Raw genomic sequence first — 15,442 nt, forward strand, 5'->3', positions numbered from 1 at the left:
ACTGTATAACAATTTAAACTTTACTATTACAATAATATAAATATAACTTAAAATGTTAAGAAATAAAGCTACAAAATCAGACCTGCATTAATTTGCTGTACTTTTTCTAATTTGAACAAATATATTCATAATCGATAGATGAAACAATGGCCAATTATAATTAAAAAAAAGAAATGATTGTCAATTCAAAGACATATTTAAAAAGATCAAAAAGATGTTTTTTTTTCAAATGAGGTGGTTGTAAAATATGCCCAACAAAAATGAATTAAGATTATACATAAAAAAAATTCTGACAATGCATCAATTACTTTAAATAATAAAATAGAGTTGGAAACAATAAAATTATATTTGCTGCAATGAAGCAATGCTTAAAATTACGAAACTAGGCGGAGATATTTATTTGAAAAAAAAAAAACTAATCATAAAATATTCATACATTTCGAAGCATTCTAAATATATCTATATATATATCTTTTGTAGCCATTTTAAAACATACATAAATTCGTTTAATAGGAAAATATACTAAATAATTTATTTTAGTTTTCAGACTGCAGTATACAATGGAAAAGGAAATGTAAAATGCGCTTTTTTTAAGTGTGTACAAATACATGTTGTAATGTATTAAAATTGATAAATATAATACTTTACTTCCAGATAAACATTCTTGTTTTAACACAGAAAAAATACATATCTGTTTAAAATGAATTGAAACAAAGTGTGTGAGTGAGACAGCAAACTTCATTAGCTTGGACCTGCTCCAAAAATAACCCATTAATAATTCTATTATTGAAATTTGTACATTACAATTATATTGTATATATTATTTAATTTCTCCACATACTTTGAATTTCATTCTTTTACATTCATATGTGTATTTTAGGTTAATATTTAGTAAAATGGACATTAAATTTTTCTCAATGTAATTTTTTTTATATTTACAAAGTAGACACGACACTTTTAGGCGAATAAAATAACAGAGTTGTCAATCTCCTGTACATAAAATGACGTAAAACATACAAACAGCTATGGATAAAAATATGAAATCTTACATCTATGTTTATTATTGGATTTATTTATATATTGCTTAATCTAATAAAATAAAAAGTTTAAATATATACATGTTGTTCCATAAATCAAAGTTACAGTGAAATCTGCAAGAAATTGATATAACATATTTTTCATAGTATTGCCATTCAAAAGCCACTTTTTTGGACCTTGCAATATTCTTTCTATTACTATGACTACTTTTCATTTTTATGTTACAGTAAGTAACCAATCTGTCAACAACACACAAAAATATACCGCAATGGCTGATATTTAATAAAACAACTTTTGTAAAAACATATTCAAAAATGTTACATTTAAATGGCAATAATTTAAAAAATACAAAACAGATTAGGGCTTGACGTTAATTTATGGAAAATCTGTAGATGGTTAATTATATAACTTGTTTATTTAAATACATGAAATCATTATAAACTATTAAAAGTTATCCAAATATATCATACTTATGTATGAAAATAAAATCACAATATGAAGCAGACTAATTTTTTTTAATATGAAGCGAACTTTTTAATTTCTTAAAATTTAAATTAATGACGAGAGTAATATCTTTAAATCACTTGCCGCAAATTAAAGATGGCCACCATATCGTTTTCTTTCACATTACTATGCTTTCACTTGTTTTAAATCCAGGTAATATGTGATTGGACAGGGAATTCGCCAATTTATGAGTGGGACTGGGAACTAGATAATCATCATCATCCGCCTCTAATTTCCTTTTGATGCTGGAATATTGAGTTTCGTCGTCGCCATCTTTAAGCCAATCTTTGTACTCTACGCACAAAGGCCAAATTATTTGCCCAGATCTGTAAACAAACATGAAAATTAGAACAACAGAGGTTTAATACATTTTCTGTCAATATTATGTAATGTATTTGTTTTCTTCTTCTCAATTCGTTAACTAGCACATAAAGTAAAAACCCAAAGAAAACTATTGTTATATTTATAATTGGGTTACATATAGGTCACTGGAAAGTAGCGCAAGATTAAATTTCGTGACCATGTGTGCCAGGGGTTCTCCGCCTTGTAGTGGTCATTTTCGTCTGAATTTTTAAAATTTATTTACAAAACTAATGTATAATATAATAAATTATCTTGCATATACATTAATTTACTATATTTTTCTTTAACAACATTTATAAGGTTATGGGTTATAACCCATTTTGAATGAAAATGAAATTATAATATGAATTCATTAAGAATGGTAGTGATCTCTATTATATAACTCAACAGAGCTGAAATAATTACTTATTCTCCACAATGATTAGTAGGTATCAAATTAAACCAACATGGAACTTATTTTTTATATTTAATAAGTTTTTATAAGATGTCATCTGAGCTACAGGCTAGAAATACATTTATAACCAGCTACATCCGAAATAATGTTTTAATATAAAAGTTCAAGGGTTCGCTTATTACGGAAAGCACTTCTGTATTGAAAAATCCTGGTAAGTGAATAGGTGAATGAGTCACTAAAAATAATTCCTTTAACAAATTTATGTTTGTATAAATAACTGAATGGCTACTATAGATTATTAATCAAAAATAACTTAGTCATATGTATTTTATTATTTCAAGTTTTTGGATTTGTAAAAACATAATTGAAAAAATTATTCACAAACATTTGGGACAAATTCAATGTGCACAGTTTATATTCGTGTCGGATATTTAGATATCTGTTGAGATATATCAAGACAAATGGTTTTAAAATTCTTACTCACCTTGGTAATGTATAGGGGTCATAAGGGAACCATTCGTCGTAATTTTCGTCACCGGTAGAATGCAACGTATGCCTTATATTCTTCTCTATGATAGCTTGGCAATAGACCACTTGATGGGAACGAGTCACAGAGGAAAATGCTCGAGTTACTTGCGGTGGACATGTGCGTAGAGGGTTTAGTGGGCATGTGACCAAACGGGGCAAGTTTAGTGACTCCACAAAGTTTAAACCTGGAGAAAACAGTTAATATATACATTTTAAAAACCAACATATTCACAGGCGTGTGTTTTTTATTTGAAATATAGAAAAATATTATTTTTCACGTGAATTTTGGTTTAGGTTACAATTATGTCATTATAATTCTTCTGGCAGTCTTCTCTTAACATTATGCTTGTATGCATTCATAATCATAACCATCATTTCAGCTGAAAAACATCCACTGTTGAGCATATGTGAAAATGTATAATAAAAATGACATATGTAAGTGATTGATATTAAACAATCCCTGGTGGAAGGTAATGTGAAAAAACTGAATAAAAAAACACTGTCCAAACATAGTGGTAAAGTAGCTACAAACTCGTCTAAAGTTGCACAAAGCTTGTGCAACCGATGGCTGTTGGCCACCATGAGCCTGCAGACGTGGTGTGGGCAGGCCCTCTACTCAAAAGACAAACAACATGTTTAAGGTCCCAAGAAGTCATTAGATGCGAGTAGCGCAAGACCAGTCATCGTTGCGACTTTTGGCTGATATAATGATATTGTCATACACCATTATAAAAGAATCAAAAAATTAATCATAATTATGTATACTTACTTTCTTTACTGGAAAATAGGTGATGATTTTTAAATGCAACTAGATAGAAAATAGCATGGCAAATTGCATGAAAAGCTCCATGGACTTTTGATACATTGTCATTCATTGCTGTAGACTCTTGTGTTGCTGTTATGTAGGAGTGACACCATTCCGCCATGCTTTTTAGATAATGTATGAGTCTAGTGTTGGAGACACGCACACATCGTGCAAGTAGGCCCGCTAAATGACTTGTCGCGGTTCGTCTTGTTGCTAATGCTCCTGGACCAGACCCGTGGAGTCCAGCTGCTATCATCCATAGGTTATTAAAAACACGATCCGCGCATTGTTGATTAATCGATATCGTGTATAAAAGAAGAAATTGAACATGTCTAAAAATAAACAAAAATATAAATATCCCAAAAAATAATATTCGGGGAGAATAAACATTGTCATATAAATACTGCTTAGTTAAAAAAGGGCTTTGTGTACAATATTAATTCTATTTTAATGTATTAGTATATTCACAATAAAAATACTTTTTGTTAATATAAGCAACAAAAAATATGTACCCCACTGAGTTTCTGGTTAGTTCTTCTCAGTACGATATAATGCGCCATGCATTACAAATAATGTAAACTTAATTTTAAGTCAATAACTATAGATAATTATAATAATCTTATAAAATAAAGTTATTCTCAACTCAATACTCTGATGTAAACAAAGAATTTATATGAAGTTTTGTAGATTTAATAATCGTAACATTAGTTCAATTTAATGATGGATGCAAATTTTAGTACATTTTTTAAGGACAACTTTTGTTAAATATGTATAAGTGTTGACTTGTTATGGAAAGAGTTTTTGAAAAACATTTTGCAAGTGAGTAAGTGAAATGGTTAACTTTGCAGGCTTGTAGAAATGAGATTTTTATGAAAACACATTATTTATCCTTTGATTATAATACAAAATAAGAGTAAACATTAATTTATCATTCGCATAACTATTTAATATTTCGCATAAAACCTGCAAAGTTTAAAACAAAGACACATTATAACCCATTGTTCAAAGGTGTTAATGTACAATAACTGTTGAACTCATGTTAGTGCAGCCAATGCCAATTGCCATTTTCTCAGAGATTTAGTTAAATTAATTATTATATACATAAATTGGCTATGCATATTTACCTAAAATTGAAGATAACTAACTACAGATTATATAAAGAATCTTTCACGTTTTTTTAAAAGGTATAATAAATTAAAATCAATTCTTACTTTATCCCATGTGTAGGTAATATAACTCTTTCAAAAACATTGCACATGATAGCTAGAACAGGTTCTCTCTCATCCTCCATCCACTTTAGAACTTCTATCATACAGTAGTCTAATGTAACAGAAACACTGTCTTCATTGTCAACATCCATTTCATATAAAGAGTCCGTTTGCAATTTTTTCTTACCATTATCTACAATATTTACATCCATTGTTACCATTCTGAAAAAGTCATATCTCATAAGTTACTAGCTGTTCCCGCAAACGTTGTTTTGCAAAAAAAATAGGGTTTTAATTAACAAAAAAAATAAGGGTTGATCGTAGAGGGGTGAAAATTTAAGATTGTATGTATTTTTGTATGCTGTATCATAATAAAATAAAAACCAAAAAAATTGTCTAAAAAATATAAAAAATAATTTAGGGGTGGACCACCCTTATCACTTAGGGGTATGGAAAATAGATAGTAGCCGATTCTCAGATCTACTGAATACGCATATAAAATTTGGTAAAAGTCGGTCAAGCCGTTTAGGAGGAGTTCCAAGTTTGAACACCGTGACACAAGAATTTTATATATTAGATAATTTCAGTAAGTATATATTTTTTTCACCTAAGAAGGTTTCTACTCTCAAATAGTATTTGGTTCAAATAATGGTGCTTAATTCTGAGGATGCCATGAGTAGATAAAATATTGGAATCAATTTTTAAAAATTCCTAATGCAATGGACACTCAATATTATTTTTTTATATAAACAACCAGATCAAAAAAACAACATGTAATGCAAGGGCAAAAAAGAATTTAACTTAAGAGAAGATAATTCTGTAGATATAATAAAAACATGCACATTTAAATACAACAAAAATGTTACAAATAAAAATCGATAATTATAGGAAATGAATAACAACATAGTCAATTAACAGAATAATATAGTGAAATAATAATTTTCTTATACAAAAATATGTAAATCTTATAAAAGCATCAAAATCGTCTTCTCTAAAGAAACAATTTTTTTTTCATGTAATTTAAAATTATTTACAGATAGTAAAATACGCCTAATCTTTGTAAAAAATATCAACATATCTATAAATGATAAATTTTATTTTAAAGATATGTAATTTGTAACATGATAAACTTGTATAAATACAATCTTATCTCTGAAAGACATGTTTTCATTGACCTAGAGAAATATGAATAATTATATATTACAAAACATACTGCAATAATATACTTATGCTTAATTACAAAGAATTATGGTATTTAATGTTAATTATTACATAATGAAGAGCATTATTATGAGTCACTAATGAATAAACTTCATTGAATCATTGGTCCCAGGTTCAGTTACAAAAATAACCTTATGTTGTTTGAATATAAAATGACTATTTCTGTCAAGGAAAACCAAAGTGAAATTGGTCTATCTGTAACCTATGACCATAATGAGTACATATATCATCTAATTGTACTTTTTTAAACATCTATGATAGGAAGCACTAGTCCCAATAGAGTAAATATGTAAAAACTCATATGACTATGTAGATAGCCCAGTAGATTGGGAAGTTGAAGACAGTGGCCAGGCAACACAGCACACAGAAGTGATGGCCACTGGGGCATTAAGGTTCTGGAATGGAGACCACAGACCAGAAAGGCAATGTCGGTAATTAACCATGTTAAAGTTGTTGGAATATGTTGTATATAGACCATGTCTAACCAGTTCTATAAGCAATCAAACAGGGCGACCTATGTCCATCAAAAGATGTTCTATGGCTGAAATGAAAATTTTTAAATTCTATGATGTATTACTTACCTATTAACAATAGCCATCATTATTTGTTCTCTAAGTGATGGTATATATTTGCTCATCCATATTAAATTATGTATATATGCTCTATTTGAGAAACAACCTGCTTTGTAGTATGGAAACTGGTCAATCACTGTTTGCATTAAGAGATCACTGGTCCTGGAATTCATAATTTAACATATTGTACATGATTAAACTCTTTGAATGCAGTTATCAACTGAAATCATAGCACATATATCTTCCTTATGTAAAATGAGCACAACATTGTTTAGTTTCAGAAGCTAGGCAGTTGAGAAAAGATTGTTATGCACATCTAGCATTGTTCTTGCTAAGAAATTTTACAGACTATTCCCATAAGTTACTCATATATGAATTAGTAAAAGTTACTTTTTTAAGTCTCTACTAGCAAAAAAGTATGTCAAATTTGTCTAGTTATGCATTTTCTCATTTACAAATTTGCATAGGAATATTTCAATAGAAAAGTGCTTTCCATAGCAAGGTATCTGTTCAACTTTCAAGGTATCAGTTTAGTTTAGTTAGTCTTATTTGCATTAGACATTATGCCAATTTAGATCAGCTTGGTCAGATTGTATTTAACCTGAGACACTAGGACCCCTTCTACTAATACATAGTTTTGAGTATCAGCTGGAGGTACCATTCCTTAAAGGTGTATATAATATTTTAAAGGTAGTTCTTTGAAAGGCAAATGGAAAACATTATGAAATACCTCAATTCTCATGAATAAACATTTAATCCAGTTGGCTAAAATTAACATTTTGTAAAATTGGGTTTTAGTATTTTTTTCCTTGTGAAGGCTGCCTTATGGACCCACATATGGATGTTGGGAACCTATTGAATGGTAACTATTAAAGTGTGGTTACTATTTTTATTAGTTGTGGTCTCATATTTTGTTTTTTATGAAATTTGTACAAAAGATATACTATACTTACATAGGCATTACTGCAACAATTTGTGCAATAACAGTGTGAATGTTAGACCATTTTGCCACTAACTCTTTTGAAGGTTTGTCATCCCAGTTTTCACCATCCTCTGTAAAATGATTGCAAATTATGATGCAATATGTAACACAAATAACACACCTACATATTTATAATATGGGCTGGAAATATTTACCTTTAAATAGCTTAACCAAATTGGCCATAACTCTTGGGCAATGGTAAGTGTGAGCTGTAACAAGATTAAGAGCAAATCTGCTGTACATCTCAACAAACTCTTCACTCCTTGCTGCCCACTCAACATTAGACATCACATCAACAAAGTGTTTCAAGTCTCTACCCAAAAGAACGACACATGCTAAACAGTCTTCCAGCAATATCTTATAGTTTTCATCATTTAATGGAAACTCTTGTAATACTTTTACAAGCTCACTGTAAGGGCCCAGATTTCCGTTTCTTACATAACTCAAAAGAATCTGTTCTATTTGGCCCTTCTTAAACCTTAAGTTCATACGAGCCTGTGCAGACTTGCGGTCCAATGTCTTTTGCATCAAAGATGCTATACTTTTTTGAGTTGCCACAGCCATTATTTCTTTAAATCTGTCGATACCGTTTTTAAATAAGCTATAATTTCGGGCTGACGTAGTAATTCAGCTTTTTTATGGTTTAAAACTTCTTTTAATACAGTACTACTGTCGTCGCTTGCAGGACCGGCGTGAAAAGTTTGTTCAAAACTCGTACAAGGTTTGGAATAAATTGCGCTAGATTCTGCTGTTTCTGCGCTTTTTTTGTCTTTCAAATATGATTGCAATCTCTCGAGAACTACTTTATTATCACCTTCTTTCTTCTCTGTATTATAACCTTCTTTGGACATCGCACAGTCCTAAAATTACATCTTGCATTGAGCATTGAACAGAATTGTATTTTAAAGAAAACTTAATGTATTAAATAACTTAGGACCTTTTATAATATTAGAAATAGTATTATTAAAGTATTTTATTTCTTACACACACAACACGTGCACAGTTTTACAATGCGCGTAACTCATATATGCATACGTCAAACTCATATGTTATTAAGAATCGCGTTCCTTTGTTCTCTTTCCTTATTACGAAAGTGCCTGTAAAATATTTTGAGATTAAGCCGTTCCATCATTTCAACTATCTTAAAAAAACTAAAATAATAGGTACTCAAAGAAAATATATTTTAATAAATTACTTTATTTCGATAGAATGTCTTTATCATTCCGAATCTGCAATTAGTTCTTTTTATTATTTTTCCGAATCTTTAAAGAATCTAATATTAATTAGGGAATATTTTTAGCAGTTTAAAGAGTTTATTATTCATGGAGCAACTTTTTTCTTAAATTACAGATGTCATCTCACGTACATAAAGCACTAAAAATTAAATAATCGATTTTAAGTCAGATCGATTAACATTACAACACTAGTATTAATGTGTTATCTGTGCTGTTTTACAATTTCTCATTTTATTTTTCTCAATGAGTTCGGGAGGGGTGCGATGCGTGTGTACAACTAATTCCGGATTAAACGTTTATTTTATTTTATTACTGTCAGCGTGTACGAAGTGTTACTGTGAAAATGTGTTGTATTAAACTATTTAAATAGCGTATAAGGTTAATTGCTTAGTTTCTCAGTAGTAATTGCAATAATCATGCAAAATGGCCAACGATTTGTGGTCATGTTACTGTTGTACCGAAGCCCTGACATGTTGGTTGCGCCTAAAACTATCGCCCGAGGAGATAGAACAGCGATACAGAAGCAAGGAGATCGATAGAATATTGGAGAAGGACAAGCAGACCTTACGCCGACAGGTCAAGCTTTTGTTACTTGGTGCAGGTGAAAGCGGAAAATCAACATTCCTGAAACAGATGAGAATAATACACAGAGTTAAGTTTGAGCCGGAACTCGTGCGCGAGTACCAGCATGTGATTTATCAGAACATTGTGAAGGGTATTCAGGTGTTGGTGGACGCGCGCGACAAGCTTGCGATCCCGTGGGAAAACCCGCGGAATCTGGATATCGGGCAGCAGGCGCTGCACTTCAACAGCAGTGCATCACTCGACAGTCTGCTCTTCATGCATTATGCACCGCACATTCACTCCCTGTGGTTAGACAGAGCCATAAAAAGAGCGTACGATAGGCGGAGAGAGTTTCAATTGGTAAGTCTGTCTAATGTTTGCAAAGTAAACAATGCTTGAGTAACATTTTTCTTTGTGTTATCTGTTCTAATATTTGTTGAAGTTTGTTTTTGATAAGCTCTATTTAAACATTATTAATGTGCACATACTTGACAGGTCTTATCCTTGTTGGTGTTATTGTCAATTGGGCAATACTGAGAATAGTTTTTTTTTTTTTAAATTTTTGTATGAAATAAGCTTATTCTTCCCAAGTAACTATCAGACTAATTAATTTAGGACATTCATAATTATTTAATATAATAATAAAAGCTTATTTACATGTCAAATTAAAAAAAAATTAAAACATTAAATATTGAATTATGAAAATGAACATTATTAATATTATGTTATTTTTGGTTGCTATCACAACTATTTAGTCCATAACTATATCACATTGAGATATTTTCCATATGAGTTGGTATTTACACATAAATATATTTAATATAAGTATATTGAAGATACCATATACTTATATTAATTATGGACCCATATTTTTATATAATTGAAGAAAAAATAGACTTCTGATTAATTTTGTTTTGTCACATACCATAGTCATACTTTTTCAAGACTTAATCTGTATTAGGTAATTATTTTTTGTTATTATTCTAAAAAATATTCAGTTAACTTACCAATACTAAATAATATTATATATGTTTCAATACATGTGAATACAAATTGAAACATAGTATTATTAGTTACAATTTCTTTCATATACAACTACTGCTACATTTTAAATTTTGATTCTATAAGTGTAGTTTTAGATTGTAAGTGCCAGATGATTGATTATTTGTTGTAACAATTAAAATGTTCTTTGATTATGTGTAACACAGAATATGAAAGTTGTATATAAATAGGAGTAATTTGGGTTTCGCATTAAGAACAATTAGTATATTAAAATTATGGGTGGTATGAAGAATCTAAGAAGAGTTATTTAATCATTTAATATCACTAAAGACTTAAACTTATGTTTGCAAGTCATCACAAATGTTCGGAGATTTCTGACAGTTTACATTAGTTATGTATTGTATGAAAATAATAAATATTGATCTAAAAAATAATATTATTAACTAATTAATTTAAAATGATTTGACAAGGGTTCCTTAATCAAATATTGCAGGTTTTAACTGGTATCTTTCCTTATATTATACAATCAAGTAAACAAAGTACTAAGGTTAATTGAAAAGACCAAAAATAATTAGATGAATATTACATATTAAACTATATTTACTTGGGCAAAACACAGTCATGACCAGAATTTGTAATGTTACTAAATTCCCTAATGTATTTTAAGAGATTCAATTACACTTTCGATAGAATTTTCTGAATTGGGGATACTTGTTTGAGAATGATATTTATAATATCCATTGCATGCCTACAAAAAATATGCTTCACACATTTATATGCTAATCTATTGTTGGCCTTTTTTGGTATTTTTCCTGGTAAATATTTTTTTGCCTTTAAAGCAGTATTTAATTTAACAATATTTCATATGGATACTGGCTGATCAAGCGAATTTTGTTCCTTCTAACAGTCAATGAATGAAGAGATTTCGGATTTTTAAATTAACCCATATTATTTTTTTTACAAGGCGAGAATGATGTACCTTTTAACGATATTTTTTTAAAATGATGAAAATCATATTTTAATACTTTTTGTCCTGTTCCGGATGAGGGAAATTGAAAAAAAAAAACAAATAAATATTGTAACTAACATGTCTTGGTATTTCCAACATAGCAGTACAAATAAAGTATATTTATTTGTACTGCTATGTTGGATTAGTCTAAATTTGTCATTATTTTAATGACTCATGTAAATTTCTTACGTAAGATTTACCACAGTTACTTCCGACATCGAAATAAGTTTAAACTGTGTATTCGTCACTTGTCATATTAGAGTCGTAAATGAAATTATTATAATTGAGTTTCTTATCTCATTTTATTACTCATAACTCGGTTGCGTCACGTCACGGTATAAGACGCAAGATGCTATTAAGACGCATGTTGCTTTGCGACTGTTTAGAAGGATTATTTATTATAATGATTTCAGGTCGTGTACTTAATTAACTTTATTGTTCAATACGCCGTCTCGCCCTTGTTATTCCATACGGTATTTGTTGGACTTCCTTCCAAAACGGAAGCCTGTAAGTGACGCCATTTCGTCCATTCATTGCGCGTCTCTTTACTAGATTAATTTGAAAATTAGAACGCTTAACATTGTTAGAAATTGTTTGATCATTCCACCAATAAAATTTTAGAACAATAACAATTAACAATTTTTATAATTCGAATTACTTTTGTTTACGTCGTGAACTTTGTACTGTGTGCTTGTTGTTGAATTTTTTTTCTGATCACGTGTTTATAAATATACTGCTGTTAAATAAAGACGCATATACACATGTTTTTGCTAAATATATATATGTAACATGTATATATCTTTAGTGAATCCATGCATTCTAGAAATAGTTGTGTATATATATATATATATATATATATTTGAGTAATGGTTAGGTACGTAATCTGCCTCAGTTAGTAAGAAAATACATCTATGCTTTTTCTCATCCCGATTACTTCGTTTCACTAGTACTTCTAATGCTTCCTTTTTGTGAAACTTCCATTAGTATAAACCAACCAACCATTAAAAATGAAGCGCTTTGTTAGTTAAAAACGATAAATGATTGAAAATACTGTTCATAACAAAATTTAAACTTTGAAAATATTTAATCGTGAGACTGCATATGGAACCGGACGATTTATTGAATGAACGTGACAAATGTTGGAGTTTAAATTGATATTATTTGCGTAATAAATACTCGTACACGTAGTAACAAAATCGAAGCTATTGTGCAATTAATTTACGTAATACAATTACTTACAATAGCACAAAAGACGGAATTGAACTTGAATTGTGTTTTGCGAATCTACAGTGGTGTCGAAATTACTCTATGTTATATGATAACATTTTTTACATCAAATATAACTAGATTCCCCCACACTAAACATTATAAACGCTCCTTCAAATCCCTTTTCAAGTGGAATTATATAAATCTTCGTTCTTAGCTGATTTCTACTCGGAGAAAGGTATATTCCCACATAATTTTAAGTCTCTATGCCTTATGGTTGCAAAGATATAGTGATGAGGTTTATGATATAAGTGTTAAACTTGCAATAAAAAAGTTTTAATATAAAAAAATAACATTTAAATTGCTAGAAGCATCATTGTTTTTTTCTCTTTTGAGAACATTTATTACATATTTCATATACGCACGCCAAAAGCAATACATGATATAGGTTTACATTTGTTTTATATAACAAAGTACAAAATTAAATATGTTTGTCTATAGCTTACAAAGCCTTGGCCATAATTATGTTAGATTATATCTAAACGATGATAACTGAATAAAGCTAAAACAATATTAAACAATAATAAAACAAGACACGAACGTTCTATTATATGTTTATTAATTATAGTCTAGATATCGTCTCTATCAATACCATAAATATCTGTAGTTAATATAGATTCCTTTCTAACTTCACCGAATATGAAATGGATGCTAGAGTTAAAAGTTCACATTAGCACGTATATACGTGTAGCTGGACAAATTTAATGGTAATATTTAAATCGATATTCGTAGCAAATATATAGCAACACCACGTTTTATTTTAGGGTGATTGGTTATAAATGTGAAAGCTTCGAAGTTAAATATAAAGCTCATTTGCTGTAAATACAATACAGTACGATACGTCAGGTAAGTATCTGACGTAGATTTTTTTTTTTAATTTTATTAGAGAGAAAGAGCCCTGAATCCGTCGAAACTGTAAAAGTCAAAACGGCTAACAGCATCCTGCACCAATCGAATAAAGCCATTTGTTGCCAATTAATGTTTGGTATACCCTAAATATCAATGGTATTGGAGATAATAAATCGCGTAATTATTATATAGTAGAACAAAGCGTTCTTAAAACTTCGATTACTACATATAAAAAATATTTATTGTTACCGATAGGTCCTTGCAGATTGCATTGTCAGAACTTATAAAGCTGTCGCAATGAAATTGGAAAAATAAATCAATGTCACATATTTTGGAGTGATATCTCTATATATGATTTGGAAGTAGATGTAAAAACTTTTTTGTATACATTCACCCCTAAGGTTCAAAACTATTCGACCTGTATATTAATTTATCTAAGGAAGTAACGATGAGAATCAATTAGTTTTTGATGCATTAGTTATTTAATGGTCACAATTGTAATTATTAACTTTACCAGTTACTACCTGACGTTATGGACCCCGCATCCGCAAGCCGTGAGTTCCACGAAACTCTTAAAACCGGAAATGCTAACAACGCCGGCACCTATCGTAATTAGACTTTGGAGCGGGTAAACCGATTTTGGTTCAACGAACTCTAAATATTGTTCCCAATTAGCAGAGATTTTATTGGAACATTTCTTTAGGAACAGATATATATTAAACACTTAGGTAACGATAGATGAAACAGTTTTTAGATTTATACGTTCAATTCTCTTTAAAACCCTTGTGCGTTGTAAGAGCTTTAAATAATTAAATTTATAGCTTTCTCATTCTCATTTATAGCTTTCTCAGCAAAAAGTTTTAAAGTTTTTACACCTAATTTCCATTATCACGAGTAAAGTGATTTAGAAACACTCAGAAATAATATTTTTTTCTATTGAAATACCACATGCCTTTACCTTCTTTCTATAAACAGTCTCCAAGAACAGATAGAGTACATTTTTGCAATTTTGAAATTTACTGATCCAAAATTTGTGAATATGTTTTTTTTAATTAAATCATTATTAATTATAGGATGAGTCACAAATAAATTGAATTCGAAAAAAAAAGGTTTTACATCTATTACCAATTTCTACTTTTTCGAGGTGCCGGTTTCTATAAATGAAAAATTATTAATGCGTTCTATTCTTTATAAAATTATTATATGGCCCAACATGCGAATATATGCCATAGTTCTATTAACAATTATTTTGTTTTAAAATAATATTTTAATTGCGTAATACGTAAGTTAGTATTGATTTGTAGCGCGCAAGATAAAACTGTAAAGAATACCAAACCGCTCACATCTCAACAAGACATCGTACTCATTTATGTATCAGACAGCAAATTGTATTGGATATGGTTCACGCGACAACTTTTTTTTCCGGGTCTTGCACCAAAACTGGTACGCGGGGTACGTTTATGGAAAAGCCGTGGTGTCATTCCGCGCACAATGCGGTAACGTGCGAGCAGCTCGCATGCTAATTACTGACGTACAACCACATGATTTTGCATCGCGTGTTTGTGGACAAAGAGACACGGTTTGTCACACTACGCTTTGTTTAGGACTGAGAAGAGCTGTTTGGTAATAGTTTTGTGGTACGATAACGATCAATACATCTCCGTTTGTATAAATATAAGCGAGCTAAATTAAATTTATACGATTCATCGGTGTTTTTCTATGTAAAACTATATAATGGCAATGTATTTTCACAGAACATTAAGAATTTGTTTCGTAATTGCATACGGTAATTCGATGATATCAGAATGGGAAAGCGTCTCAGTTTAAAATGTGTTATTACACTATTACAAAATGTCTTATTAGATTTTCTAATATATGCGAAACGCCAAGCAGTAAAACATT

At 29.9% G+C, this 15,442-nt stretch overlaps 2 protein-coding genes across 3 annotated transcripts in view; one reads left to right on the plus strand and one right to left on the minus strand.

The window, feature by feature from the left end:
• Nucleotides 1-85: 85 nt before the first annotated feature.
• Nucleotides 86-8,612, minus strand: Tif-IA (RNA polymerase I-specific transcription initiation factor RRN3 homolog Tif-IA). Of its 2 annotated transcripts, XM_068773423.1 has the most exons (8): nucleotides 8,553-8,583; nucleotides 7,771-8,475; nucleotides 7,587-7,686; nucleotides 6,643-6,795; nucleotides 4,844-5,062; nucleotides 3,597-3,964; nucleotides 2,784-3,012; nucleotides 86-1,868 (listed from the first exon to the last, which is right to left on the minus strand). In XM_068773423.1, exons 2-8 carry the CDS (start codon nucleotides 8,177-8,179, stop codon nucleotides 1,661-1,663), a joined length of 1,686 nt encoding a protein of 561 aa, XP_068629524.1. In that variant the 5' UTR covers nucleotides 8,180-8,475; nucleotides 8,553-8,583; the 3' UTR covers nucleotides 86-1,660. The 2 variants fall into 2 exon arrangements, with proteins under 2 accessions (XP_068629524.1, XP_068629523.1); XM_068773422.1 differs by having other exon boundaries at nucleotides 7,771-8,612.
• A 497-nt stretch (nucleotides 8,613-9,109) lies between these two features.
• The window catches only part of cta (Guanine nucleotide-binding protein subunit alpha cta), a 45,051-nt gene continuing 38,718 nt past the window's right edge, over nucleotides 9,110-15,442 (plus strand). Inside the window, exon 1 of the mRNA XM_068773469.1 lies at nucleotides 9,110-9,774. Coding sequence (XP_068629570.1) covers nucleotides 9,274-9,774 — 501 coding nt within the window. The 5' untranslated portion in view covers nucleotides 9,110-9,273. The remainder of the gene's footprint in view (nucleotides 9,775-15,442) is intronic.

The sequence above is a fragment of the Battus philenor genome, unplaced genomic scaffold, assembly GCF_028537555.1.
Source record: "Battus philenor isolate CCGP_79_NKW_IND1 unplaced genomic scaffold, ilBatPhil1.0.hap1 SCAF_6, whole genome shotgun sequence".
Classification (NCBI taxonomy): domain Eukaryota; kingdom Metazoa; phylum Arthropoda; class Insecta; order Lepidoptera; family Papilionidae; genus Battus; species Battus philenor.

Bases quoted from the DNA above. Each gene is read 5' to 3' on its own strand.
- Tif-IA (XM_068773422.1), bottom strand. From the start codon at position 8,179: ATGGCTGTGGCAACTCAAAAAAGTATAGCATCTTTGATGCAAAAGACA. The intron at 6,796-7,586 runs GTAAGTATAGTA...TATGAATTCCAG, and splicing joins ATTGTTGCAGTAATGCCTAT to GACCAGTGATCTCTTAATGC. The intron at 3,013-3,596 runs GTAAGTATACAT...TGTTTTCTCCAG, and splicing joins CCTATTTTCCAGTAAAGAAA to GTTTAAACTTTGTGGAGTCA.